At 33.1% G+C, this 27,962-nt stretch overlaps 1 protein-coding gene across 7 annotated transcripts; it reads left to right on the top strand.

The window, feature by feature from the left end:
- Positions 1-970: 970 nt before the first annotated feature.
- Positions 971-9,303, top strand: LOC132303597 (uncharacterized). 7 transcript variants are annotated; one of them, XR_009481292.1, is made up of 9 exons: positions 977-1,590; positions 3,161-3,219; positions 4,818-4,909; positions 5,016-5,126; positions 5,253-5,296; positions 6,152-6,243; positions 6,333-6,526; positions 6,654-6,694; positions 9,100-9,303. XR_009481292.1 is itself a non-coding variant. In XM_059800923.1 (6 exons), exons 3-6 carry the CDS (start codon positions 4,877-4,879, stop codon positions 9,245-9,247), a joined length of 333 nt encoding a protein of 110 aa, XP_059656906.1. In that variant the 5' UTR covers positions 1,600-3,006; positions 3,161-3,219; positions 4,818-4,876; the 3' UTR covers positions 9,248-9,303. The 7 variants fall into 7 exon arrangements, 3 of the variants coding, with proteins under 3 accessions (XP_059656904.1, XP_059656906.1, XP_059656903.1); XR_009481293.1 differs by lacking the exon at positions 977-1,590 and adding an exon at positions 1,600-3,006 and having other exon boundaries at positions 6,333-6,491; XR_009481291.1 differs by lacking the exon at positions 977-1,590 and adding an exon at positions 1,601-3,006.
- The last annotated feature ends 18,659 nt before the right edge of the window (positions 9,304-27,962 follow it).

The raw sequence follows: 27,962 nt of genomic DNA, 5'->3' as shown, positions 1-27,962 counted from the left end.
TTTTTTTTTTTTGACTAAATCAATTAATCTATGGAAATAATTTTTTTTTTGGCTAAATCAATTTGAAATCAAGGTCTGTAATTCTTGTTTTAATTTTTTTTTTTTTTTGGCTAAATCAATTTGAAATTAAGGTCTGTAATTCTTGTTTTAATTTTTTTTTGGCTAAATCAATTTGAAATCAAGGTCTGTTATTCTTGTTTTAATTTGTTTTTTTGGCTAAATCAATTAATCTATGGAAATAAATTTTTTTTGGCTAAATCAATTTGAAATCAAGGTCTGTAATTCTTGTTTTATTTATTTTTGGCTAAATCAATTAATCTATTGAATTTTTTTTTTTTGGGCTAAATCTGTTTTAATTATGATCTTTTTTATATGATTTTTATTTTATTTTATGAATTTTAGTTATAAATATTTGTGAAGATAATGACTGAAATAGATCTCTTGCAAACAACTTGTAAACAGGATAATAAAATTGAAAATAGGTTATTGCAAAAAAAAATTGAAAAAATATTGACAATATTTGAATTATTAAAATGTGCTTTTTATACATTTTTATAAACAAATTATAAAATTTGATGATATAAATTTATTATTTCATAAAATGTAAAATTGTAACAGGTAGAGTGACCAAACATGTTTTGCAAGTTTTTGTTTTTGACATTTCTATAGTAAAATATAATTCTCAAACGTGCTTCCAAATCTTTTCTAAAACACTCTTATAACAAAAACACTATTTTTATTTTAATTAGAAATAAAACAAAGCGCATACTAAACGGGAGAAATAACCCAAGCACATTTAATGAACTGGCCAACTTTAGAAAAGGCCGAGCACAAGAGAGGAGTTGGGTCCACGTGTCTTGGTCAATGAGGGTAGAAAAGAATCTTCCAAAACAATGAACTAATCCGTACACACACTCATAAATGATACATGGAGTCATACACACACATATATATACACACACACACAAACACACCCACCCACCCATACATTACTTTAATTCCACTTTATTGCTTTTATACGGGCATCGTCAATGTTTCATCACTATTTGCCAAAAAAAAAAAAAAAAAATGTTTCATCACTGTGGACTTCCTCAGTTTTCTTATAATCATGGGAACCATCGTCCATTTTGATGATCAATATAAATTACCAATAAATTTTGTACCTTTTCTGGCAATCTCATTCGTTGCACACCAAGTCACCCTACAATGGTTACACGTGTCCAGATCCAACGGTCAACTATTCATCACATAACTTACACGTTTCCAGATCCAACGGCCAACATTTTTATCTTTTGCTACAGCTGTTGGTGACTGGTGAAGTGTTCTTGATTTAAACTAGAGTAGTGCTTCACGAGCTCCTTATTTTTAGCCGCACGATGTGTTTTTAAGATTCGGAGCATTAAAAGAAGCAACTGACTTCCCTCTTTCTCTCTCTGTCTCTTCTTTGCTTAAGCACTGGGATTAAAAGCTGAAAAATTTGAGAGAATTAATCCAGCAGTCACAAGCTGAAGGATGGCACTTTTGGGTTCAAAACCCACTTCCAATCTCGATCCGTTGCAGCCAAATTGCCCTTCCCGTCACCGTCGTCAGGTACAGGAAAACAAATTCTTTCTCTTTTCCTATTTCTCTCTCTTTGTTTTGCTTTTTTTTTTTTTTTTTTTAGTCAGTCATCTATCTTTGGGTGAAAAAAAAATCTCTCTTCGTTACCCTCTGTATCTCTCAAACTTGTAATATTTTTGGCCTCCCTTTCTCCTGTCTATGAACAGCCACTAACCACCACCATCCTCACCCGGTCACCCCCAAATCACCGCCACAATCTCCACCCCGACAAACACCACAATCAAAACCCACAAAAAAAAAAAAAAAAAAAAAAAAAAAAATCAAAAATCAAAATAAAAAAACCACCGCAACAAATCCAACACCACCATTGCCGCCATGGATTCTTTTGCCCGATCTAACAATTTTAAAGTAGAAGTAGATTTTTTTTCTTCAATCAATTTGGTTTGAATCTGTTTTTTTTTTTTCCTTCCTCTGAGCAGCAAAAGAAGACACGTGTGTGTACATATATATATATATAAGAGATGAAAAATGGAGAAAGGTTAGAGAGAGAATAAAGGCTTTGGGCCGCTCGGGGAGGAAGAGGAAGGAGAAGGAGAAGGAGAAGGAGAAGAATGAAAATGAGTTGCAGAGAGGTTAGAGAGAGAGGAGAGAGAGTAAATCCAGAAACTGCTGTGCCATGACACAGAAAAAATTAATAAAAAATTGAACTAATACTGTATACAATAACAAACAAAGGCAAAAGAAGAGAGAGAGAAAGTTGGGTCGAGGGTTAAGCAAAAAGAGAAAGTTGGGTTAAGGGTTAACTGATCAGCTTTCTTAATGCTCCCTAATCTAAAAAAAAACACATCGTGCGGCTGAAAATAGGAAACTCGTGAGTGCTATTGCGAGCATCCATACTAGTTTAAAGAGTAGTGCTATAGTGCTACTGCAAGCACTACTCTAAACCACAAAATTACAAATAAGTTAAAGAATAGCGCTACTGCGAGTTTAAAGAGTAGTGCGAGAACTACTCTTTAAACTATTTGTAATTATGTGGTTTTACCCTTGTATGGTCACCATCGAATCTTTTTATCATCGCACCCACTTATATCCTCTCTCCACTCCAGCAGTCTTTCTCGTCCCATCAAAACTTGTTTTGGGCAGTTGCTTTACCCCCACCCCACCATATATATATATATATATAGACACACTATGCTCTAACCTTATCTCACACACACACTATATATATATATATATATATACACACACACACACACACACAGACACCGTGCCAAGACCCCTTCAGCCAAAACTCTCTTCAGTCTTGATTTCAGCCGTTAGCCAAGACCCCTCATCCACAAGTCACAGTCACAGCTTCCTCTGTACCTCACGGCCGGTAACAACCGACCGTCGATGTACGATGTACGTTCAGTTCAGCTCAGTTCCGTTCTCTCTCTATGTGATCGAGTATTCCTCCTCCTTCCATCAACCTCTCCGATTTAAGACTAAAATTTTCAGTTATTAATAGCAAATTACTTTGTTTTCCTATTCTTTTAGGTTGTATATCTCATTTTCTAATCATACATTTTTAACAAATCTGATTTTTATTTTGTTATATCAGGTGCAGGCTGTTGAACTGTGTGGAAGAAAGTTTGTGGGCATGGGTGGTGTTGGCAATAGGTATGTGCAGCCATCTCCCAATTTCTTTAGAAACTTTAATTTTCAAACACAAACTAAAAACTAAAGTGATCTAAAAGTCAATGAGACCACTATTCTTAAGTTTCAATCTGCAAAAACTGAAACCCACCTTATGACCCCTAATGCTTGCATCCTTTCTCTGTCAACTAATGAATTCCTATGATCCTATCCCATCTCTTCCTTCAATGTCCCCCTAATAGCTTTAGCTGGCTATTTTTAGTGTAGTGGGCTTCTTCCATTTGGACAAACTTTTCTTCCTTCGATCCTGGTCCACAAACTAGGCTTAGCCGCTTGTGTCCATGGTATTTACCCCAAAAAACCCATTTGTGCTTTTGTATATTCTACTCCCTATATTTGTCTATTGTATCTTTGGTTTTTAATATCTGCTTTTCCCTCAAATCTTGGGATTGGATTTATTGTCGTTGGAGATTCAGATAAATGGGAAAAGTTGTTGGCTAAACTCAAAGAGGTGGCATTTGGAAAACAAAAGCCCTAAAGGAAAAAGAAGCCTGTAAGCCTATGCCATCTCCATCTACGCCTACATTCAGCTTCCTTTTGTCACCTTAACAGAATGACACCGAGCCATTAGCGCAACCCGTGCTACTTTAGTTTTGGTACCAACAATTTAAGAATTGTTTTCCCCTACATGCTGAATTTCTATGCTTAGAAGATGGAATATTAATAGCTGAAGTGGAGGCCCACCATCTGCTCTTGAAGGGCGAAGGTGGTCTTGCGGGAGACAATCATGATTGCTGCTTCCATTATTCCCAGAGTTGCATTAACTTCAGTCTTAACTAATGTAGAATCGGCATCATTTGACCAATACCTCATAAACCCTGCCATTTGCCACAAAGAAAGAGTGAACGAAGTGAAGTGACCCGCCGAAGGGTGATTCTTAGAATAAGGAGGAGTAGATACAACAGAGACTTCAATGCTTTTCAGTTATAGTTCAACAAACTTAATATACATCCAAGTTTATCCAAGTCTTTTCAGAAAATTTATAGTGACATTGTGTTAGATTTTTCCTATTGAAACTCATATGGATACATGCATAGTGTTGGTGTATGGTAGAATAAAGACTTTAAAACCTATAAACCAAAAAATTGCTAATCACGAGTGTGTTGTCACTGAGGTGCGTCCAAACACTAAGAGCATGTACATACCATTACGGAAAATGCATCCCCAAGAAAGATTTGTCAGAAATTAGGGTGGGATTAGACAGGCTGATAGGGCTGTAGGCTGGGCCTATCAAATCACAAGGATTTTAGAAAGAGAACCCTGCAACCTATTTCATTTGATGTATCAGAGCAGGAGGGTGACAGCTTCAAACGACTTTTGGATTGGTTCATTTACAAACAACCAAAACCAATAAAAAATTGTCATAATTCTAATTATTTTTTTATTTTTTTTCAAGGCAAGCAATGTTAGTGTTTCAATTTCATTCAATTAAAATTTGCTATTTCATTTGGTTCATTGTCTGGTTATTTTGATTTAATTGATTGATGGTGTTGATTTCTTTTGTTACATACAAATACCGACATCCTCCTTTCCCATCCCACTTTTTCCCATCAACCAAACAGACACTTCTTCCTCCAACCGGAAGAACAATTCCGATTAGAGTTTCAGAAGGGAGCAGCCTATGGATTCCAACAAGCAAGATCTTGGAGTTCAAGTAATATACTTTTAATTCTGAATACGATTTGTGTTCATTCTTAAATGATTTCTCATATCAATTTTATTTATTTATTTTATTTATTTATTTTTCTTCTCTCTCTCAGATTTCTTCCAGTTCCAACTTAGGGACGGTGTTCAAGGATGATCTCCATGGTTGGCGTTTGGAGGGAGAAGCTCAAAGTATGAAGGAGATATCCCTTCTGGAAAGGATTGTTGTAAATATTATGGACTCTATTCCTCTTGCTTCGTTCAATTCAATTTCTTTAATTAATTTCCTTACATTTTTTTTTCTATGTAATTACCCTTTTAGCTCTAAAATGTATATTTTAAAAAATTTGCAGTTGAAAATGGAAAAGGCAAGGGAAAGAAGAAGAAGGGGCAACTGGTAAGATTTAATAGTGCCCTCATATGTGAATTTTTATTGTATTTTATTTTTGTATGATTTTATTTGCTTCTTGTTATATTATTTTTTATTTTTACTCAAAAATTGTTTATTAATAATAATGGTGAGTAATTGAAATAATAGCTGTTATTTGGTGTCTCAAAATGTTCAAAAGTTCATTTTTGGAATGTTCACTTTTGGAATGTTTTTGTCCCTACCCTGCAACCTATTTCATTTGATGTATCAGAGCAGGAGGGTGACAGCTTCAAACGACTTTTGGATTGGTTCATTTACAAACAACCAAAACCAATAAAAAATTGTCATAATTCTAATTATTTTTTTATTTTTTTTCAAGGCAAGCAATGTTAGTGTTTCAATCTATGTTACATGGACTCGGGTACAGGTGTCGGACATGGGTATGTATCCATGCGTCAGACGTGTCAAATCTCCAAACAGAAGGACACACGGACACGGCTAAATATTTATTTTATTAATTATTTTATTTTATTTTCTAGAGTAAAGTAATATTTCATCTAATATAATGTTCAATATAGGCATTTAACTCATTTTAAAGTAATAATATAATGTAATTGAATGATTGGATATGTTTTTTTAAGTACATGTCCAACCAAAAGTGTCGGACACATATCCCATACCCATGTCCGAGGGATACGTGTCCGACACGGGTACTTCACTACTTTTGAAGAGTCCATGTAGCAGAGGTTTCAATTTCATTCAATGAAAATTTGCTACTTCATTTGGTTCATTGTTAATTGATTGATGGTGTTGATTTCTTTTGTTACATACAAATACCAACATCCTCCTTTCCCATCCCACTTTTTCCCATCAACCAAACAGACACTTCTTCCTCCAACCGGAAGAACAATTCCGATCAGGGTTTTAGAAGGGAGCAGCCTATGGATTCCAACAAGCAAGATCTTGGAGTTCAAGTAATATACTTTTAATTCTGAATACGATTTTTGTTCATTCTTAAATGATTTCTCATATCAATTTTTTTTTTTTTTTCTTCTCTCCCTAGATTTCTTCCAGTTCCAACTTAGGGACGGTGTTTTTATGCTCTTGGGGTTGCTCGCAATTGGAGTATCCGTGATCTTCTATGATGATGAGACAAAATGGAAGGTAGTTCATGAGATCAAGGATGATCTCCATGGTTGGCGTTTGGAGAGAGAAGCTCAAAGTATGAAGGAGATATCCCTTCTGGAAAGGATTGTTGTAAATATTATGGACTCTTTTCCTCTTGCGTCGTTCAATTCAATTTCTTTAATTAATTTCCTTACATTTTTTTTTTCTGTGTAATTACCCTTTTAGCTCTAAAAGGTATATTTTAAAAATTTTGCAGGTGAAAATGGAAAAGGGAAGGGAAAGAAGAAGGGGCAACTGGTAAGATTTAATAGTGCCCTCATATGTGAATTTTTATTGTATTTTATTTTTGTATGATTTTATTTGCTTCTTGTTATATTGTTTTTTATATTTACTCAAAAATTGTTTATTAATAATAATGGTGAGTAATTGAAATAACAGCTGTTATTTGGTGTCTCAAAATGTTCAAAAGTTCATTTTTGGAATGTTCACTTTTGGAATGTTTGCATTTCTCATTTGCACATTTTTGTCCCTTCCATTATCACCAGAGTTGCATGAACTTCAGTCTTAACTAATGCAGAATCGGCATCATTTGACCAATACCTCATAAACCCTGACATTTGCCACAAAGAAAGAGTGAATGAAGTGACCTGCTGAAGTCTCTGAAGGATGAGAACCATGTAGCATCTACATCGAGAATTCAAGTATTGTATACGTCATTAGTCCAATCCTTTGTAGGAACTACCCGTAATAACGAACTTGCAAAATGGATCTGTTTATCATAAAGAGGTTCGTCGTTCCTGACCCTGCTTCACCTTAATTGTTAGTTGAACAAGTAAAAGTTTTGTCTTGGTCCGAGTGGGGATAGCATTTCTCTTCTGCATGTCTATGGAGTTTTGAAAAATCCAAACATCTCAGAGATAGATAGAGAGGTAGAATGATTCTTAGAATAAGGAGGAGGAGGAATAGATACATCAGAGACTTCAATGCTTTTCAGTTATGGTTCAACACACTTAATAAACATCCAAGTTTATCCAAGTCTTTTCAGAAAATTTATAGTGATATAGTGTTAAACTTTTCCTATTGAAACTCGTATGGATACATGCATAGTGTTGGTGTATGGTAGAATAAAGACTTTACAACCTATAATCCAAAAAATTGCTAATCACGAGTATGTTGTCACTGAGGTGCGTCCAAACACCAAGAACATGTACATACCATCACGGAAAATGCATCACCAAGAAAGATTTGTCAAAAATTAGGGTGGATCCCACTCCTAGACAGGGTGATAGGGCCATAGGCTGGGCCTGTCAAATCACTAGGATCTTAGAAAGAGAACCCTGCAGCCTATTTCGTTTTGATGTACCAAAACCAAATAAAATTTGTCATAATTCTCAGTTTTATTTTTTATTTTTTTAGGCAAGCAATGTTAGTGTTTCAATTTCATTCAATGAAAATTTGCTATTTCATTTGGTTCATTGTCTGATTATTTTAATTTAATTGATTGATGGTGTTGATTTCTTTGGTTACATATTGAATGAGATGTGTATTGGCAATACAAATACCGTTTTGTTTAAATCTCTGTTTCACCCACATCAGTTTCAAACTGATGGCAATGCAAATTTCTGTTTCTTTCGATTATTATTATTTTCATTTATACTTATCAAATTGATGGTTTATTGCAGATTGGTAGTATTCAGGGTTTGTGATTTGTACGAGGAAAGGTGTTGATGTATGTCTGTTGATGTTATTTTTCTGAAGTTGTTTGCATGAATTTTGATTTTAGGAAAAATGGCTAGACATTATTAGAATATGTTAAAAAATATTAATCACAGTACTTTTTGTTTTTTGGAAAAAAAATCTTCCCCCCAAACTCAAGCTGCTGCCCCCGCTAAGCTTGTATCCTAACAGCTGAAGGTGGTTGTTTAATACATATATGCATGCCTGCTGTGTCAAAAGGGGAGGATGGTTTAAGCTTTTGCTAAACGAGCGCATTTCCTTTTGTATGTTTCTATTTCAGTCTCTCTAGTTAGTGACGTATTTTACCTTTCTTGTGACTATTGGGTGGTTAAAGTATCTCGGCTGGAGCAGGTACTGTTTAGCACCAAGGAGGATTCTCCTTTATAGTTCTCTTATTTGGTTATCTTATTTTATCGTCTAATTAGTGTTAAATACATGGTATATTTTGATTATAAATTGTTAAGAGAATTGTATAATGCTTGTAGGATTGTGTGGTTAAAGTATTAGAGACTTTGAAGTGCTAGCATGAATTAATCCTTTTAAGTTGATTTCGCAATGTTACATATGTATATAGATGAATTACTTGATATCATGCCATATTTAGTCTTGAAGACTTTGGACATGGAATGCTTGATATTGTGTGTCCCACGTCTAAATGAAATAAAAAAACGAATGCCCACGTCTCTCTCCTTGGCACTTTTTAAATATGATAAAGTTTTTTGACGAATCTGTCAAGTATATTGTATTTCTAACTTGTAATATCTAAAATTAAATGAAAGATTATGTTGTATGGGTCTTTTTAGATTATTTAAAGTGGAAATTAAATGTTTAACCACTGAGGCATGGTCCAATATGTCTGTTTTGAATTTCGAAGTATAAATATTATTTTGGTTCAAAATGCAAACACTAAACTACAACTTTGTTTAGTGTGCTCATTTTAGTTGTTTTTTGTTATTTTGGAATAGGTACTCAGAAGGATGCTGGCACAGTAACTCCCGAAGTTGGCAGCAAACTGGAGGCTCGTTATCATTGAGTGTTGCTGTGTCTTTCTTCATCTTTAACTTGTTTTCTTGCTTCTGTATTGAAATCTTGACATTGTGTAAGAGGCAATGAAAATGGAATTGTAGAGTTTTTGAAAGTTAGAAATGGATGGAATTGGTAAAAGATAACATGTTTAATTTTGCATAGACAAATGGATGAGTCAAAACATGTTTATAGATTGTGATCGGACCAAAGACCCTATCAGTTAAGGTAGAAATATGAAAAGAAATGGGTAATAATGACAGCCTTTGTGGTAATCCCGCATCGGTTAGAGAGAGGTAAGCTGGGGAAAGAGCAGTGGCTCATCTTTAACTTCTTACCTTGCTTAGCTTCGGTATTGAAATATTTGCATTCTGCTGTAAATATTTATTTAAACACACTATATACATTTTTGCCTTTTTAAGGTTTACTGATTTGGAAAATTAATAAAGGGCACGCAATACACATTTTTTGTCTTAATTTTCGTAAACAAATTCTCTTCAATTTTTTAAAATGCAGTTTCGAAAGGGTTGGATGTGAAGCCACTGCGATCTATATATGAGAGATCTTACATATCATAAGTGACCTTGTATATTTTATACATATTTTAAGAGTCCGATGGAGATGTATATATATCTTGTATATTTTACGCATATTTTAAGAGTCCGTTGGGGTTGTATATATACATCTCCGACGGACTCTTAAAATGTGTAAAATATACAGGGTAAATGTGTAAAATATACAGGGTAACTTATGATATGTAAATTTTTTTTATCTTCAACAGTCTGTTAAAATACATTATCAAGTATGTAAAATACACAACTTTTTAACACTGCCAGATCAACAAATTTTCTTTTTCATCCTTCTTTCTCGTTCCATTAAAGAATTAATCATATATTAGGTAGGCTTGTAAAAGTTATGTGGGGTCTTTGCATGACACATGGTAGATTGTCATTAAGAGATATATTTTTACACAAAAGATATATTTTTACACAAAAGAATAAAACAATCGTTGGAGCTAAAATTAAATAATACAAAATTTTTGTGTAAATTCATCATGACACATTAGATTTACACAAAAAAAAAATACATAACAGTTGGAGATGCTCTTAACATCTTTAAATCAAAAATAAAAAAGCTTTAAAACTAAGGCTCCGTTTGTTTGGATTTAAAATATTTTTTTATTTTTTAATGTTTGGTTGTCATAAAATATTTACAAAGAAAAAATATATTAAAATTTAACAAAAATAATTTATTCATTAATTTTTGACAAGTTATTTTCCACACTCTGTTCGATGGACTCGATCTCAATTTCGACGTAAATCTTTATTGAATACCAACAAAATAAAAAAAAAAAAAATATTTTACCTGAAAATAAAAAATATTTTTAATCGAAACAAATGGAAATAAACTATCTGTAAGAAAAGTTCTAATGTAAAAGTGTATGTTTGTTTGTTTTCTTGTTATGTTTAGGAATTTGAAATTAGAGAAATTTGTACAAATTTTAAAACAAATTCAAATTCCCAATTCATTGCTTTATCAGCAAAGTTGTGGGTTTTTCTTGGACTTTAGTAGGAAATGTGCTCAACATTGTGATCAAGTAGGAAATGTGCTCAACAATGTGATCAGTATCCACATCGACTAAGATGATTGCTGTTTGTGCTCAACAGTGGTTCGAATTACAGTGCTTGGATTTGGAAGAAAACGTTAGGAGTCTGTGTTGGGAAACGTGCAAGTTTTAAAAACTTTTTGAGGGATTTTGATTCATAAATCTTAATTCATCATATAGAGACAAGTTTTATACAAAAATAAAATATGAAGTATCATTCAATTAACAGATTATATACTTACATCAAAGGTGTGATACCCCCAGATTTCCGAATGCGGGTTGGCCAGGCCCACACCTGAATACCCGAGAATATCAAAACAAATTGATGATAAACGAACACAGAGTACAAAAGAATAAAGAAGAATAAATAAAATGCTGATAAGAAACTAAAATAATAATCTAATAATAAACCTCAGAATATATTTCCATTAGTTAATAAACTCTACTGATACAACTGATCCTTCAAAATACAACTCGGGAATCCATACTGTGTGGACCCCTAGAAAATCCAAACTAAACAAATGACAGCAATAACTGTCTAAATCAGGAAACTGAATCATAAAGGAACTCCTTTGTAGCATCGGAAGAATGAAGTAGATTGATCCTCGCTCAGCACGAATAACCTCTACTCCTGACGAACACCTGAAAAATAATGGTGGGTCAGGCCCACAAACAAGTTATACTCTACTACAGTCCAAGCAGATATCCGATACACGTATACATCCTAGTCAATCCAACAGTAACTAGTATTCCGTATATATATATATATATATATATATATATATATATATATATATATATATATATACACACACACACACACTAAAGGAATCTCACTAGACTATAGGATTGTCTCAACCTTTATGGTAGGCAACACGCAAAACGCACATATAGTGGGCATGAGTACCTAGACTTACCAGGGTACACAACTACACTATATCTAGCTACACATCCCTAGCAATATACGCACCCTAACCACTGATCCTGAGACTCAAGCTCATATCATGGCACCATACTTATATATATATAATTTAGTAACCATCCTATCCAGTATAAATTAATCCTCCATAAGTCATTCAACTTGTTCAGCTGACCTGACTTGAATATAAGTAGGACTTAACATTTTAGTTAATCCATTCTTTTATATAATAAATTAATCCTCCATAAGTCATTCAACTTGTTCAGCTGACCTGACTTAAATATAAGTAGGACTTAACATTTTAGTTAATCCATTCCCTTATATAAAATAGGTAGGACTTAACTGATAAGTTAATCCGTCCCTAGAATGCCACCGTCCCATACCGGTGCATTTAACCACATAATATAATAATTGCTATAACGATTAAGGAAATATATCAAATAATCCAGAAATAACTATGATAATATGATATCAAGTTATCACAAAATAGGAATGACTTATTATTTATTTAAGCTTCCTATATCATATGTCCTACACAAACTGAATCTTATACATGATGATATTTTATTATACCGTCAAATAAGCATTATCCGTATCCAATTCATCCTACACATTTAATCTCAATTGCTTAAACATATTAAAAGATTAAATTCATTCGTTTGTTTAAAACATTCAAATAGGAAGCATCATTATGATTGAGTCTATTTAAATTTATTTAAACCCAAACCTAGTTCCTATTTAATGTTCAGGAATCCTAGGCATGTTTCTACGTTCCATCATTCCACAGATATGAAAAAACACATAATGTAAACATATAAAAATTCACATCGGAAATCAAATCAAAATCATGCATTTATCAATTCATAACACAAGGGCAGATATGAACCAATTTCATAAAACCTATGTTCTAATCCAATTAAACATGCATAATTATTTAATTTTATGTGTTTAATAAATCCTGAAATTTCCTAGGCATGCATAGAAAAACGAATCAAAGGGAAAGAGATAGAAGAAGAACTTGCCTTAAACTTTCGGATCGAAAGTTAAACTTCTTCTTCCTTGATCTTCTCTCTATAGAATTTTTCTCCTCCTTCCTTCCTTCTCTAACTCTCTCTCTCTAGAATATATCACGTGAATATTTCTAACCCCCTTTTACAACCTGTAGCTATATATTTATAGACTAAATAAAATAACCCTAACCCTTTTCCCAATCCAAGTCAACTTAAAAAAAAATAAAAAAAATAAAATATTAAAAAGGTAAGTAAAATATGCGTATATAATTTATGTATATCTTTATTAAATAAATAAATTATACACATCCCATTATTTATTAATGGATTATCCAATAATACTTAAGTTACCATAATATTATAAAGTAACTTAAAATATAACACGTATCAAATCTATGTATATTTTTATTATTTAAATATAAAACATATACATCAGATTAAATATTACTACCCAAGTTACCATAAAAGTAATTAATAAATTACTTTCTCTTTTATATATATTAAAAAGGTAAGTAAAATATGTTACGTATATAATTTATGTATATGTTTATTAAATAAATAAATTATAAACATTCCATTATTTATTAATAGATTATCCAATAATACTTAAGTTACCATAATATTATAAAGTAACTTGAAACATAACACGTATCAAATCTATGTATATTTTTATTATTTAAATATAAAACATATACATCAGATTAAATATTACTACCCAAGTTACCATAAAAGTAATTAATAAATTACTTTCCTTTTTATATATGTATATAATATATATCTATATATATACATACACAACTATTCACGGGTAATAATCCATACACATCCAACCTCCTATCCAAGTAGTCTATGGGACCCAATTGGTTGGCCAATTACCACTAACCATAACCATAAAAGAAAAATAAAATAAAATAATAAAGAAACGAAAACATTTAATTTACAATTAATCAAAATACCATTTAAGTACGTAATCTAATTAACAATTAACACATAGACAAATACAAATAATACATAGACACATAATCAAATAATCAAGTAATACCTAATTCAATTAAATACATAAACAATTAGTCAAATAATCAATTAAATAATTAAAAGTATAATTAAAATAAATAAATAAATATCGAGACTATCCTTTTAAAATTAGGGGTATTACATTCTTCCCCCCTAACAAAAGGAATTCCGTTCTCGGAATTCGCCCTTACTTTCTTCCATTATGCTTGAAAATTATGAGCAAAAAAACATCCTCATAGTCCTAAGTAGATGCAACCTCACTATGAGGGCTCCACTTAACTCCAATATACCAAATGGTATACAGGGTTCCTAAATTTTAAGAAACACAATAATCATACAATGCATAGGTTGTATCAAATAACAACGTAATCCTCCCATGTCGACAAGGGAATGATCTACATAGCTCTAAGTGCCATAGAATATACGAACAAACTCCTATGCACCCAGCGCTAATAATTTGGTAACGCTAATTCATAAGCGACTGCCTCAATTGCAAAACACAATCCTCTAAAAGTCAATGTAATAAGTAAAATTAACCTTTCTCCAAAAATCGTCTTTCTTCCTACATGGAAAACAGAACAAGCAAACTATTCCTTGATAGAAAAACTCCAGTATACGAGTTCAACTATTTACAACAGCCCACTGTCGCCTCCTAACCATGCGCAGTTCAATACAAAGGAAAGTATCTCTTTCCGGCATATTTTTAAATGAAGTCAAGGTCTGATTGTACAACCCTTACTTCCATTTCAAACCAACAAATGAGAGGTATCTATGAGGTAATATACAAAACCTCAAATGTTGTCACCCCAACCTCCTTGTGCCAACAATACCACAGACAAAAACTGAAAAGCGAAGAAAATGCTTCCAATTGTCCATGAAAACATAGGATATATGCCTCAAGCATATCCTTTATGGTCTAATTTAATCTCTCGATTAATTCCTCTGTCTATAGATATGAAGCAAAACTGCTGCTCCAAAATCGTTATAAAGCTCCTTCGAAATAGCACTTTGCATCCATTATAATGGACATCCACATGCTATAACACCACTATCACTGAACTATAGAATTACTATGAATTTCTAAAATAAGCATAATGGACATCCACATGCTATAACACCACTATCACTGAACTATAGAATTACTATGAATTTCTAAAATAAGCATCACTCAAATTTATATCCTCAAGCGATCTTTCTCAATCCACCACTCGGATTCCATATGGAAAATTGAAATTCCAAATCAATGTCGATCCTTCCCACCGACCGTCGCTCCTATTTAATTCAACTTCCATATTTGTTATAGGAAGTGGCTAAAGATTCATACGATATCCGATGATCAACTTTCCACCTTTGTAGCAGGTTTTACACTTAGGGCAATTATATATGCATCCTTATCCGTATCTGTTCACCAAAACCGACATTTGATGTCATGATGTACCTTCTAACCGTCTGAGCACACCGAGAAAAATTATGAACTTTCCAGCTCAGTCGCCCGATCGTCATATCATTATTTACAGAAACTACTAAATCCTCCTCGAGTACCTTAAACTCCATCTGAGTAAGGTAATACCGTCTCTAAGGTCAGCTCTAATATTCAAAGTTGACATTCTTAACTACCGTAGTAATAACAAGTGTTATTATTACACTTGCTATAAATGCATCTGATAACTTAACAACTAATCGAAAGATTTAAATATTCTATCGTTTGTTGAGAGCATTCATTTACATCATTGCTTCCACCAGACGGAACTTGATATAAAGTGTGAATCACCACTATAATCCATCTAAACCGTCTCGTGATCTATTCTATTCGTATGAACTGAAGTCCTAGCAGTTCGAAATAGACAAGAATCAAGCTGACCTAATGTATTAGTCAACCAATTTCCCATCCAGAATCCTGACCCTTGTGTAAAATTAGAAATCCCGCAACTAAATCTGTAAAATGCTCTCTCATTTCCACTTTAGTATAGGAAATGGCTGCAAAGGATCTAGTGATCTTTGATGGTCCATCTCTACTATCTAATAAATATTAGACTTGGAGATAAATCACTATGTCCCCTCTCCTGCCTATCATAAAGCATCATGTTTCCACCAGGTTGAAGAACTAAAAGTTGTGAAACTCAGTCCGTGCATCCTCCATCTAATTTGTCTATAGAAAGTACCGTTAGTCTGGTACCACTAGCTTTCGTCTGTACCCACCGTTTAAATTGAAGCATCTTCAAAAACGAATTCTGTAACTAAATCTATCTACCACTGATCCGTGATAAACTTGCCGATATTGAAAATCAATCAGTAATTCCATTTATCAATAGTCAACTATGACTTAACTCAACAAAAGTCAACAAACTAAGACCTTTCCACACATACCCTGCACCTTATCTTTATATAAGTATTTGGTCTCACCATCTTATCTTTGACACACCCTGTTTCTTTAAGACAAGTTAATGACAATCCGACTTCTTTGTCTAACTTCAAAAGAATATAAAATCTTTCCATCCTCTACATAAGTCATCAACTTCCTTGCAACAGCTAATTGTTGCAAATTGTGACTTAAAAAATAATAATTCCATATTATTTATGGAAATGAAGAGACTTAGTTTCCTCCTCCATGTGTAACACCGGTAAATTCCTCCTAATGACACACCTTCTTGAATAAATTCTTGATTAAGAATTTACTGATGAATATTTATTCAGTCTCCTATCCTCACTCGGTGTCATTCCAATAAGTACTTAATCCAGTACTAAATCCTCCTTCCGATTTGGTAACAACTTCTGAAATTTCCAAGAAGATGTTCAGCAAATCTAGCACCTCTGATATATCATCATGGCATTACAGTGATCTTTATTTACCACTACCTCACGCATACCGAAACAGTAACAATCACCAATATCATGGCGTTGTAATATGATACAAATCCATACCTAACGTAAAGTATATCAAACTAATCGTTCTAGATTGTTTGACTCGTAATGATGGTTTAATTATCCCATCCCAAAACACACCATAATGACACATGTCCAGCTCCAATAGATTGGCTAGATTTATGTGTATCTACCAAATCCTACGACTGTATGCTCACAAATCTAGCGTAAATAGCGCTATTACTCCATATTATTAAAACAATAGTTGGTTGATTACACACTTGTGTCCCCAACTAAACCACATACCAAATCCCGAGTAAGAGTGAGAATTATTTGGGCTATGAGTGAGAATTATTTGGGCTTATTATTTTATTGGCTATAATGAATTGTCTATGGACCCAATTTAATTAATTCATAAATTAATTTCTACTCCACTAAAAGAAATTAATTGAACTCCAATTAAATAATAAATAACCTCTAAGTCAATATTGTACTTTGACCCCTCTATGCATAATTAGTTATCGGATAAATAAAATCATCAATCCGACTATTTAATTAATATATTTATTTTGGTACCATTGATTATTTCTGATTCGATCACAACAAAACATTTGTTTGACAAAAATAATAATTTAAATAAATAACTATATAATAAATCATTTTGTCTAAAAACACACGAAGGCCTTCGAATTTACTTTGTGATCAACCATAATCAATACAAAATAAATATAAATAGCAATGATGCAAATATTGAAAACATAACCCTCTAACAATTAATTACATAACTACTTAAAGTGTCGGTCTAAGAATCCCGAAGAATCCGCCGAACAAATCAAAGTAATTATTAATCAATAAAAGAGTCTATACTTTTCTCATGCTTAAGAGTCAAATGTCATGACGGTGATAGGGAACAATTGCATACGACGGCTCTCGCAATATATCTCAACCTAATACGGATCCAGTTCAAGTCTTAATTAATTATGAGTCCATCCATAATTACCGATTATGAACTATTTATGATTACTATTTATATTCATATAGTGATCGCCATCACATACATATATAAATATCTCTTGTAATCAAGTGGACACTATCAATTCTATAATGAATCGAAACATAATACATTGAATTCGCCAATTGTATAAAGCATAAATATTTCAGAAATGTCAGGAACTTATGTCACTATAATCCAAATGGGAATTTGCTATGCCAGGGCATATAAATCCCAACAGCTCCTACTTGCCCTCATAGCCAATTCAAATAACATCTAACTCCAATGTTATCCAGATGACGATCAAAACTATTGATCGATGACACCTCTGTTAATGGATCAACAAAATTATGTTCCAATGCAATGTTCTAGCCATGAGTACATTTTCTTGCCGGACAATCTCATGTAAGACATGATACTTCCTATCAATGTACCTTGTTCCTCTATGGAACCTTGGGTCATTGGTTTGGACTACTTCTGCACTATTGTTGCAATATAGCTTGATAGGCAAGCTAGTATGCTCCACAACCTCTAAATCAGTGAGATCAAACCAAAAAAGCTTCCATTGCCGCCTTTAAGGCTGCAACGTACTCCACCTACAGGTTTAAGTCAGCAATTGAAATCTGCTTAACAATCTACTAACTGATTTCCCTTCCATTGAGTGAACATACACTAAGTCATGAACCTCATAGTATCTACTTCTGATTGAAAATCAGAACTAGCATACCTGACTATGACCATATCATCACATCCATAAATGAGCAAGATATCATTGGTTCTCCTTAGGTACTTAATGATATTTTTCACAAGAAACCAGTTATCAAGTCAGGATTGGACTGATATCATCTGACTATCCCTACAATGTACCGGATGTCCTGTTTGGTATAGACCATGGCATATATGAGACTCCCATATGCCAAAGCATATAGTTCTAATCTCATTTACTCAATATTCTCTGCTAGTCTTGGAAAACTGGTCCATTCTGTATAACAAAGTACATCCCAACTCTTTTTTAGTATGTATCAACAATTAAATTTGAACAATTTCCTATCCATTTATTAATTATCAACTATATACTGATACTTAAAAATAAAAATCCCTCTTCAACATTAATTAGGGTTTACATGTCATAAAAAAAAAAGGTTATGAACTCAGTTAATCATAAGAACAATAAATGCAATATTTGTTTCCAACATAAATTATGGTTCGTAATTCATTAAAAAGGGCTGAAATTTTTTCTTCAAAATACAATCCTAAGAATCAGTACAATGATAAATGTAATATTTATTTCCAACATTAATTAAGGTTCAAAATTAAATAAAAAGGAACCATTTTTATATATTTATTTATTTTTTATTTTTACAAAATACGAACCCAAATAATCATAAGAACAATAAATGCAATATTTGTCTCTAACATTAAATAATCATAAAACAATAAATGCAATATTTGTCTCTAACATTAATTAGGATTTAGATACAATACAATATATATAAACTTTAATAGTGGTTCAGATCAGGAATAAACTTATAAATACATCAAAAAAAAAAAAATCCTAATATATTAGAAACGACTTTAACTTAAAATATTAAAATAGGTAAGTATTTATCTTTGTAAACCCAAATAATTTACGCCGGACACTTTCGTAGTCTTTCTCTTTTCTCTCTTCCTTCTTATAAGTTTCCTTTTCCAACAATTCATGTACCCGATAATTCACAGCATGTACCAGTTGCTCTGTTTCTTTGGAAACAATTATCTATTGAAGCAAAGAAAGAAGATCAAATTTTAGGAAAGAAATGAGACCTCTCTCTTGTTTTGGTAACAAATAAAAATTTGATTCTATTTTGAGCTTTGGAGATAAGAAGATACAATAAAGGGCGAGCTTTTGAAATTTCAATTTTCAAATTGGCTGCAACATTGTTCTGATACACGTATATATTATGCGTATAATCTATATATATTATATATATAATTTATATTTCTATAAATACAGATTTTAACAATTTTTTTTTTGTTATCATGGAACCGGCTGGAACAGGTTCACTGTTCCACCGGAGAGGGTTTTTTCCCACGGAATCATGAGTGATATGAAGAGGGCGTGTGTGTGTGTGTGTGTGTGTGTGTGTGTGTGTATATATATATAGAAGTGATATAAATCTTTCAATATTTTCTGAAGTAAAGCACGAGTAGTGGTAATAATGAATTACACAGAAGATGGCAAAGTGATTGATGGATTGATTACCCTCCATGATAGTTGTAGATATAGGATATAAGGTTCAGAAATAGCATAGGTGTAGTACAAAAGAGGAAAATTGGATCCCTTCCTCGTAGTAAAAACAATGAAATATTTTGTGCATGTAGCTTTTGAATTACTCCACATTTACATTAATACACTCGCACATGCCTAATAAAAACCCACATGCATTCAATCCACGCCACACGTCACCCCACTTTTTCTTTTGTCCTCTATCCCTATTCTAATTTATTCTCCCACACTTTTTCTAAGTCTTCCCCAGGCAACAGCCTTTCATCACATCCAGTCAACTATCTTGATCAAATTAGCGCCATCTACTTACCATCCATTATTCATTTGGAAGATCTATTGTTCATTTGTTGATATTTGCTGTCCCCTTTGTGGTTTAGCCGAGGAATCTATTGTTCATTTGATTTTTCGGTGTTCCCTTTCCGTGCAGTTTTGGAAGATCTTTCCGCTTCGTCTTGATTTTATTGGAGACCCACCCTCTTCCTTTGGGGATTGGTGGTTGAGCTTGGTAAGACAGTGGAGGCATTCGGAGGGTGGTTCGGATATGTTGGGGTTTGTAGCTTTCTGTTACTAGTATATTTGGAAGGTTAGAAATAAATTTATTTTTAATTGGGAAATATGGGATGCTCAGCAGATTGTTGCTTTGTCCTGTTCCTCTTTGTGGGAGTTCAAGGAGGGATTGGCTTTAGTATCTTTGCGTCAGTCACGAGGTCCGCTTGTCTCTAGTGCTCGTCCGTGTTTTTCATCTTCATTGTCTCGTTGGCGGCCTCCTCCTCCAGGTTTGATTAAGTGTAATGTGGATGCGTCTTTTTCCCATACTCAATAAGTGGGAAGGGGTGGAGTTGTTTTTCGAGATTCTTCGGGTACTATTTTGTAGGCTGTGATTTTTTGTCCGTTCCCAGCTTCTAGTGCGACTATTGCTGAGGCTTTCTGTCTTCGTAAAGCAGTTTTGTGGGCGTTATCTATCCCTTTTGCTCATATTTGGTTTGAATCAGACTCCTTGGTTGTGGTTAAGGCTATTTTGGATGTTGATCCAGGGCCTGTGGACATTCATGCAATTTCTTTTGATATTCAGATGGCTCTTCGTTGGTTTGCCTCGATTCATCTTAGCCATGTTCATAGGCATGGTAATGAGGTGGCCAATGCTCTTGCAGCGCTTTCATGAAGTCATTTGCATCAGGATGTTGCTCTTGAATGCATTCCTCATGATATTCTTCTTTTAGCAGCTATGAGGTGGCCAATGCTCACCATGTTCATAGGCATGGTAATGAGGTGGCCAATGCTCTTGCAGTGCTTTCACGAAGTTATTTGCATCAGGATGTTGCTCTTGAATGCATTCTTTATGATATTCTTCTTTTAGCAGCTATGGATTGTATTTCTTAGGTTTTGCTGTTTGTTTTTGTTGTTTTGACGTTGTTTGCCATGACAAATAAAAAAAAAAATACTTACCATCCATTTGCACAAAGGACAATACCTTAATACTGCTGGAAACGGGGGCATTAAAAATATAAGCTTTGGATGAGGTCTGGAATAGATTCCGGTAATAATTTTTTGCGGATCTCTAGACGATCGCGTTTCTCTCCGCAAGGAGATTAACGTGATATATTCACTTTCTCAAATCCGTTTCTGGGTGAATGAGAGATTAGCTCCAAAGTGTGGTGTTTTGATAAGCCTAAATGGGTATGTAAAATGTGGGAAGTGTTTGTCCCACATGGAAAAAATGTTGAAACTAATTGAAATTTAAATAAGCCAAATTTGGGCTTGGGCTTGGGCGTAATTGTAAAGTCCAATTATTCTTTTTACTAAATAGAATCTTGGATTGGGCCTTTAATTTTGGGCTGGGCTTATTTAAATGAGTGGTTAGTTTTTGAATTTAAATTAAAAGTTAGTTTTTTTTTTTTTTTTTTTTTTTTCTAAAAGGTTGCATCTATTTCTAAAGGGTTGCATCTGTTTTTCAAAGAGTTGTATCTATTTCTAAAGGGTTGCAACTCTAAACCAACAGACATAACTATTCACGTGAACTATTGCAACCTATTGAAGTGGATGTGTCTATTGGTGAACAGACACCATGTGAACCATTGCAACCTATTGGAGTGGATATGTCTATTGGTGAACAGACACCATATGAACCATTGCAACCAATTGGAGTGGATGTATCCAGTGTGAAGAGACACGTATAAATCGTTGTGTCCAATGATGAAGAGACACACCCAATCCAAAAAGGCACATTAATTAAAAACTACTTTTTAGTTTTTTGCAAGGGGTTGCATCCAATCCGAAAAGGCACCTTGTTGCCTATAAATACCCCCCATTTGGATCATTTGCACATTATTCATTTTCATTTTCTTTTATCTCCCTCTCTAGACTTGAATCTAACCCAAGTGGGTTCAAACCATAGGTTAAGTGGTCCGAACCACTTAGACTCTAATTTAATTTCATCGAGCCATATTAAGATTGGTTCGAACCATTTGGTTTAGATTGCAACCAATTCAGCATTTATATAGTATAGATGCATTTTTTGAGTCAGAGAGAGTATTACACGGAGAAGGTTCGCCGTATCCACGAGTTTGTAGTGCTACTACTGATGGATGTAGATCGTTGTATCTTGGGAAATAGACGTCACTGAGACCGTTAGCACCATAGCGGGACGAATCTGTCTTAAGGACATAGTATCCAATACTAACCTCGGTCCAGATTCATTCCTTGTATATTATTATTATTTTATTGCTTTATTTTGCATATTTAATTAAATATAGAGTTGCATATTTAATTAATGATTTCTTAGCATATTGTTAATTATCGCATGACATATTAGTATAAGATTTGTTATATCTTAAATATCACATGAAGCATAGTTATTTTATTAACAATCTGAAGACAGATTCATACCTTGCGTAGATTTTATTATATGCTTCTATTTAAGATATAAATAAGTAGATATTATACTAATAGTTGAGATATAATAAAATAATGTTTTATATATTATTATATGATAATATGCTAAATATTGATGTGTTCAATATTATATGAGATTGAAACATGTTATATAAGTAGACTATTGAATTATTTATATAATTCAATATTGGTTGAATTATTTTAATTTTGTAATATGATATTATAAAGTATATGACATTACCTTAAATATGTGCCAACTAGGGTGAAAAAAGGTACTTCGTTACTTTTATCAATAGTTGCATAAGATACTATTATGTATATTTGCTATGAAGCAAAGATGAAACCTTAGAAATGTTTAAACATTACAAAAAATTAGGTTGAGAATCAACTTGGCAAAAAGATCAAGGTGCTAAGAAATGATAGAGGTGGTGAATACAAAACACCATACTCTTATAATTGTTTAGAACATGGTATCATTTACAAAGAAATGATGAATGCAATGTTGATAAGTTCTGATTTAAATCAAAATTTGTGGGGGGTAAGTTTTGTTTTCCGCAAGTTATATTCTCAATAAAATACCTCAAAAGAAAACTAATGTGACACCATATGAATTATAGAAATGTCGAAAACCTTTCTATAAATTTTAAAATATGTGGGGGTGTCTAGCTAAGGTTGCAGTTCCAACTCCTAAAAAAGTTAGAGTGGACCTAAAATGTGATAACCTTGTAGGTGAGTGTGTCATAGATGGGTGCAAGAGGCACTGACAGGCTACCACACTATGCGAGCTACAAGTGCACAGTCCCATACATAAAACCTTTGATAGGTTATGCTCATAATAGTATTGCATATTATTTTATTGTGCATAAATCATACAATGAAAATAAAGATGAGTTTAGAGGTGGTAAGAAGGATAGAACGTCTAAATATTTTATTCCTGATTTTCTAGCATGTTTATTGGAGAATAAGCCACAATGCTTTAAGGAAGCAAATTCTTCTCTTGATTATTATTATTTCTTATATTAATTATGTGATATAATTAATCATGTGATATAATATGAAACTATATTGTTATGCAAGTTCAATATTATTTTTATAAATGTTTACTTTTATTTGATACTATAATATTGAACTATGTAGTTGAATTACTTAGTGCACATAATAATTTAATTTTACAATATAGTTAATGTGTGATATTATTAACTTTGTATATGTGTTCATGACTAGTTTGTGTATTAATACAACAAACAAAAATTGACTAGTCTGTGTATTAATACAACAAACAAAAATTGACTAGTCCAACTATGTCAATTCTCCCAATAGTCAAAGGATAAAAAGATCTATACTAGTGTTTAAGATACGTATAGCTGTGAATGGGCTGACTAAGAGAAGATTTTCCAATAATTCTAAAGAGTTTAATGGAAAATGTTATGAATACACTAAGCAAGTACACCGAGATAAGCTAAATCAAGCTAGTTAGCTCTAATGTACAATTTAGCTAAAAGCTAAAATGTTATTGAGTTGCAAACTAGTTAGCTTAGCCATAAGTTAAAATAATTAATGAGGTACACAGAACCTAAGAGGAAGATGAAAATCTGTTAGTTGGTTCTTGCTCTCTACTTGGTAGTAAAAAATACGAAGGTGATGAGTAGCCATTTTAGCCATAAGCTATTTGAGCTATAAAACATATCTGCTCATGTAGGAATGAATAATATTACTTGTAAAGTAGGAGTTTTTGAAGTATATTTTTCAAAACAAATTACTCTATTACCAAGGTAAACTACTTAGTTAAGTGTGTACTAAAGTTAAGAATTACTAGAATTGATAACTGAGCAAACTTAACTTCAATAGCAGAGAAGTGGGAGCTCATTATAAACGAGTAGTAATTAATGAGAAAAGTGTGCTTAATCTAAGCTAGTAATGAGAGCTTAAAACTCACTTTTAACTAGTAATGATAATGATAGCTGAGAAGTGAGTGCTCACTCTGTGGTGATTGTATCCAAAGCTTAAATAATAAGATAATTATTTGCTTAAATGATTGAGTTATGTGATGTGTGACACGTGAAAGGTTATGACATGTTAATATGACTGACTTAACATGAACCTAAACATGAATAACTCAATTCATAAATACAAGAAATGTAAAAGCAAATATTAATTTGAGCCCATTATAATTAATATCTCTAGCATTAATTCACAGTAACATCTGTGACATATTATAAGAACAAACTAGAGATAAAGTGAATATATATGCACTAGAGACTGTTATATATGCTTGTTGAGAAGCGAATATAGAACCTTAGAAAGGTAGATGGGATGAAATATCTAATATATGGTATTTCATGTGTTTGGAAACCATAAGAAATATATCATATATAAATAATTTCAGGATTATTCCAAAGTTGTGGGGAGATATTGTTAATAGATGAAATTTACTATGAGTTACCTCACCAGATAAGAAATACTTATAAATGTAGGGTTCTTAATCTTAAGAGATTTTGGATAAAACCAAAAATCATTTATAGTATTATAAGAATAGTGCATGTTGTTTCCTATAAGAAAAATATTATGGAACAACTAGAAGAATTCTTTTTCCAACGGAAGAGCTGAGTTATTTGTTCTAGTTGAAGAGTAAAGTGTGCAAGCTTATAAGTCCTTGAGTGAATTAAAGCTGGTACCAAGACAATGACATAAATGTGATGTATAAGTCATTGTATGCCTTAAAAAAATTAATGTTATACTAATTAGTATATTTGATATGAAAAATTTAACATCTGATAACATAGTATATTCTCAATAGAGTGAGATTGAGATAATACTAGTTATGATAACAAAGGCCTAGCTAACTTTTGTAGATGTAAATCTCAAATATAAATACTAGTCAAAGTATATCATTGGTTGAGATTGCAAGGTATCTTAATAATTGTGTTTAATTGCACATTTTCAATCCAAGATCGGATCACTGAAAAACAATAAATTGGGTAGTTGAGATGTACCCTAAATCCAATATTGCATAGATCGAGGTATTTAACTAAATTGGAGGTGTAACAGTGATGCAATCTGGATATGAGATATTAAAGACTTCAAATCCAAGAGTGGATATGTCTTTTATATTAAAGGTGTAGTTGTATGTTCTTAATATAACTCAAAGTTAGAAACTTTGAATAAATCAAATAGGAAAGTCAATAGACTTCACTTAGAGGACATTTCAAAGTAAGTCTATACCTGTGCCACTAAAGAAAATAATTTTAGGGCATAAAGTATATAGTTGCTCTCACTTGGAGAAATCTCTGCAGAGTGTAATATTTCTAAACACAACCTTGTGGCCGCATATAAAATTGAGGGTTGTACTAGAGAGCAATTGTATAGATCATCGAGGGGAATGGGATTAAAAGCCGAAAGCTAACGAGTCACCTTAATGGAAACCCAACTTAGTTGACTGGAGATCCCAAGATCTAGGTTCAAAGGGACAATAGAATTTCTGAGTGACTCACCAGAAGCACTGGGAAGATATAAATCTTCTGCCCATTTCTATGATGAGACAGTGCTACCTACAGTGAGGATTAGGATAAGCTACGCTTTTAATGACTCTGAAACCTTGAAAATTCAAGTGGGGGTATGGTAGGATACTCTTAATAAGAAGTCACCTATATGCGTGTGAAGTGGGGCCGCTTCTATGAGAACTATAAAGGCTAAGTTTTCTGGAGCACTCATTGAATACTAGGAGTTGTTCATGGCCAAAATGAACACAATAATGAGAACCAACTTTGTGAGGAAATGTACTGTGTGTTTGTTATTGTCTTGGTTTACACAAATGGCTGAACAGTTCAAGACATCGCTTTCACTGGTTAGCCAATAAATCCGATAACAATACACTAGGGAAGGTTCAGAGCCAAAAGCTACCTATCCTGATACAGTAACTTTCCGACTATACTCTCTCTAGTGTCTGCACGATCATCTTTTACATTTTACACAAATTTCCATTCATGTGGGGGATTGTTGGAAATGGGGGCATTAAAAACATAAACTTTGGATGAGGTTTGGAATAGATTCCGCTACTAATTTTTTACGGATCTCTAGACGAGCGTGTTTCTCTCCGTAAGGAGATGAACGTGATATATTCACTTTCTCAAATCTATTTCCGGGTGAATGAGAAATTAGCTCCAAAGTGTGGTATTTTGATAAGCCTAAATGGGTATGTAAAATGTGGGAAGTGTTTGTCCCACATGGAAAAAATGTTGAAAATAATTGAAATTTAAAAAAGCCAAATTTGGGCTTGGGCTTGGGCCTAATTGTAAAGTCCAATTATTCTTTTTACTAAATGGAATCTTGGATTGAGCCTTTAATTTTGGGCTGGGCTTATTTAAATGAGTGGTTAGTTTTTGAATTTAAATTAAAAGTCTTTTTTTTTTTTTTTTTTTTTCAAAGGGTTGCATCTATTTCTAAAGGGTTGCATCTGTTTTTCAAAGAGTTGCATTTATTTCTAAAGGGTTGCAACTCTAAACCAATAGACATAACTATTCATGTGAACTATTGCAACCTATTGAAGTGGATGTGTCTATTGGTGAACAGACACCATGTGAACCATTGCAACCTATTGGAGTGGATATGTCTATTGGTGAACAGACACCATGTGAACCATTACAACCAATTGGAGTGGATGTGTCCAGTGTGAAGAGACACGTATAAATCGTTGTGTCCAATGATGAAGAGACACACCCAATCCGAAAAGGCACATTAATTAAAAACTACTTTTTAGTTTTTTGCAAAGGGTTGCACCAAATCCGAAAAGGCACCTTGTTGCCTATAAATACCCCCCATTTGGATCATTTGCACATTATTCATTTTCATTTTCTTCTCTCCCCCTCTCTAGACTTGAACTCAATCCAAGTGGGTTCAAACCATATGTTAAGTGGTCCAAACCACTTAGACCCTAATCTAATTTCATCGAGCCATATTAAGATTAGTCCGAACCATTTGGTTCAGATTACACCCAATTCAACATTTATATAGTATAGATGCATTTTTTGAGTCAGAGAGAGTATTACACGGAAAAGGTTCACCGTATCCACGAGTTTGTAGTGCTGCTACTGGTGGATGTAGACAGTTGTATCCTGGGAGATAGACGCCACTGAGTTCGTAGCACCATAGCGGGGCGAATCTGTCTTAAGGACATAGTATCCAATACTAGCCTCGGTCCAGGTTCATTCTTTGTATATTATTATTATTTTATTGCTTTCTTTTGCAT

Source organism: Cornus florida, unplaced genomic scaffold, assembly GCF_030987335.1.
Source record: "Cornus florida cultivar Cherokee Brave unplaced genomic scaffold, ASM3098733v1 CherokeeBrave_3.0.0_Hap2_Chr04, whole genome shotgun sequence".
Classification (NCBI taxonomy): Eukaryota; Viridiplantae; Streptophyta; class Magnoliopsida; order Cornales; family Cornaceae; genus Cornus; species Cornus florida.
Note: the sequence above shows the minus strand (reverse complement) of the source record. Positions and strands in the feature narration are given on the sequence as shown.

Bases quoted from the DNA above. Each gene is read 5' to 3' on its own strand.
- LOC132303597 (XM_059800920.1), top strand. From the start codon at position 6,368: ATGCTCTTGGGGTTGCTCGCAATTGGAGTATCCGTGATCTTCTATGAT. The intron at 6,527-6,653 runs GTAAATATTATG...AAAATTTTGCAG, and splicing joins CCCTTCTGGAAAGGATTGTT to GTGAAAATGGAAAAGGGAAG. The intron at 6,695-9,099 runs GTAAGATTTAAT...ATTTTGGAATAG, and splicing joins GAAAGAAGAAGGGGCAACTG to GTACTCAGAAGGATGCTGGC.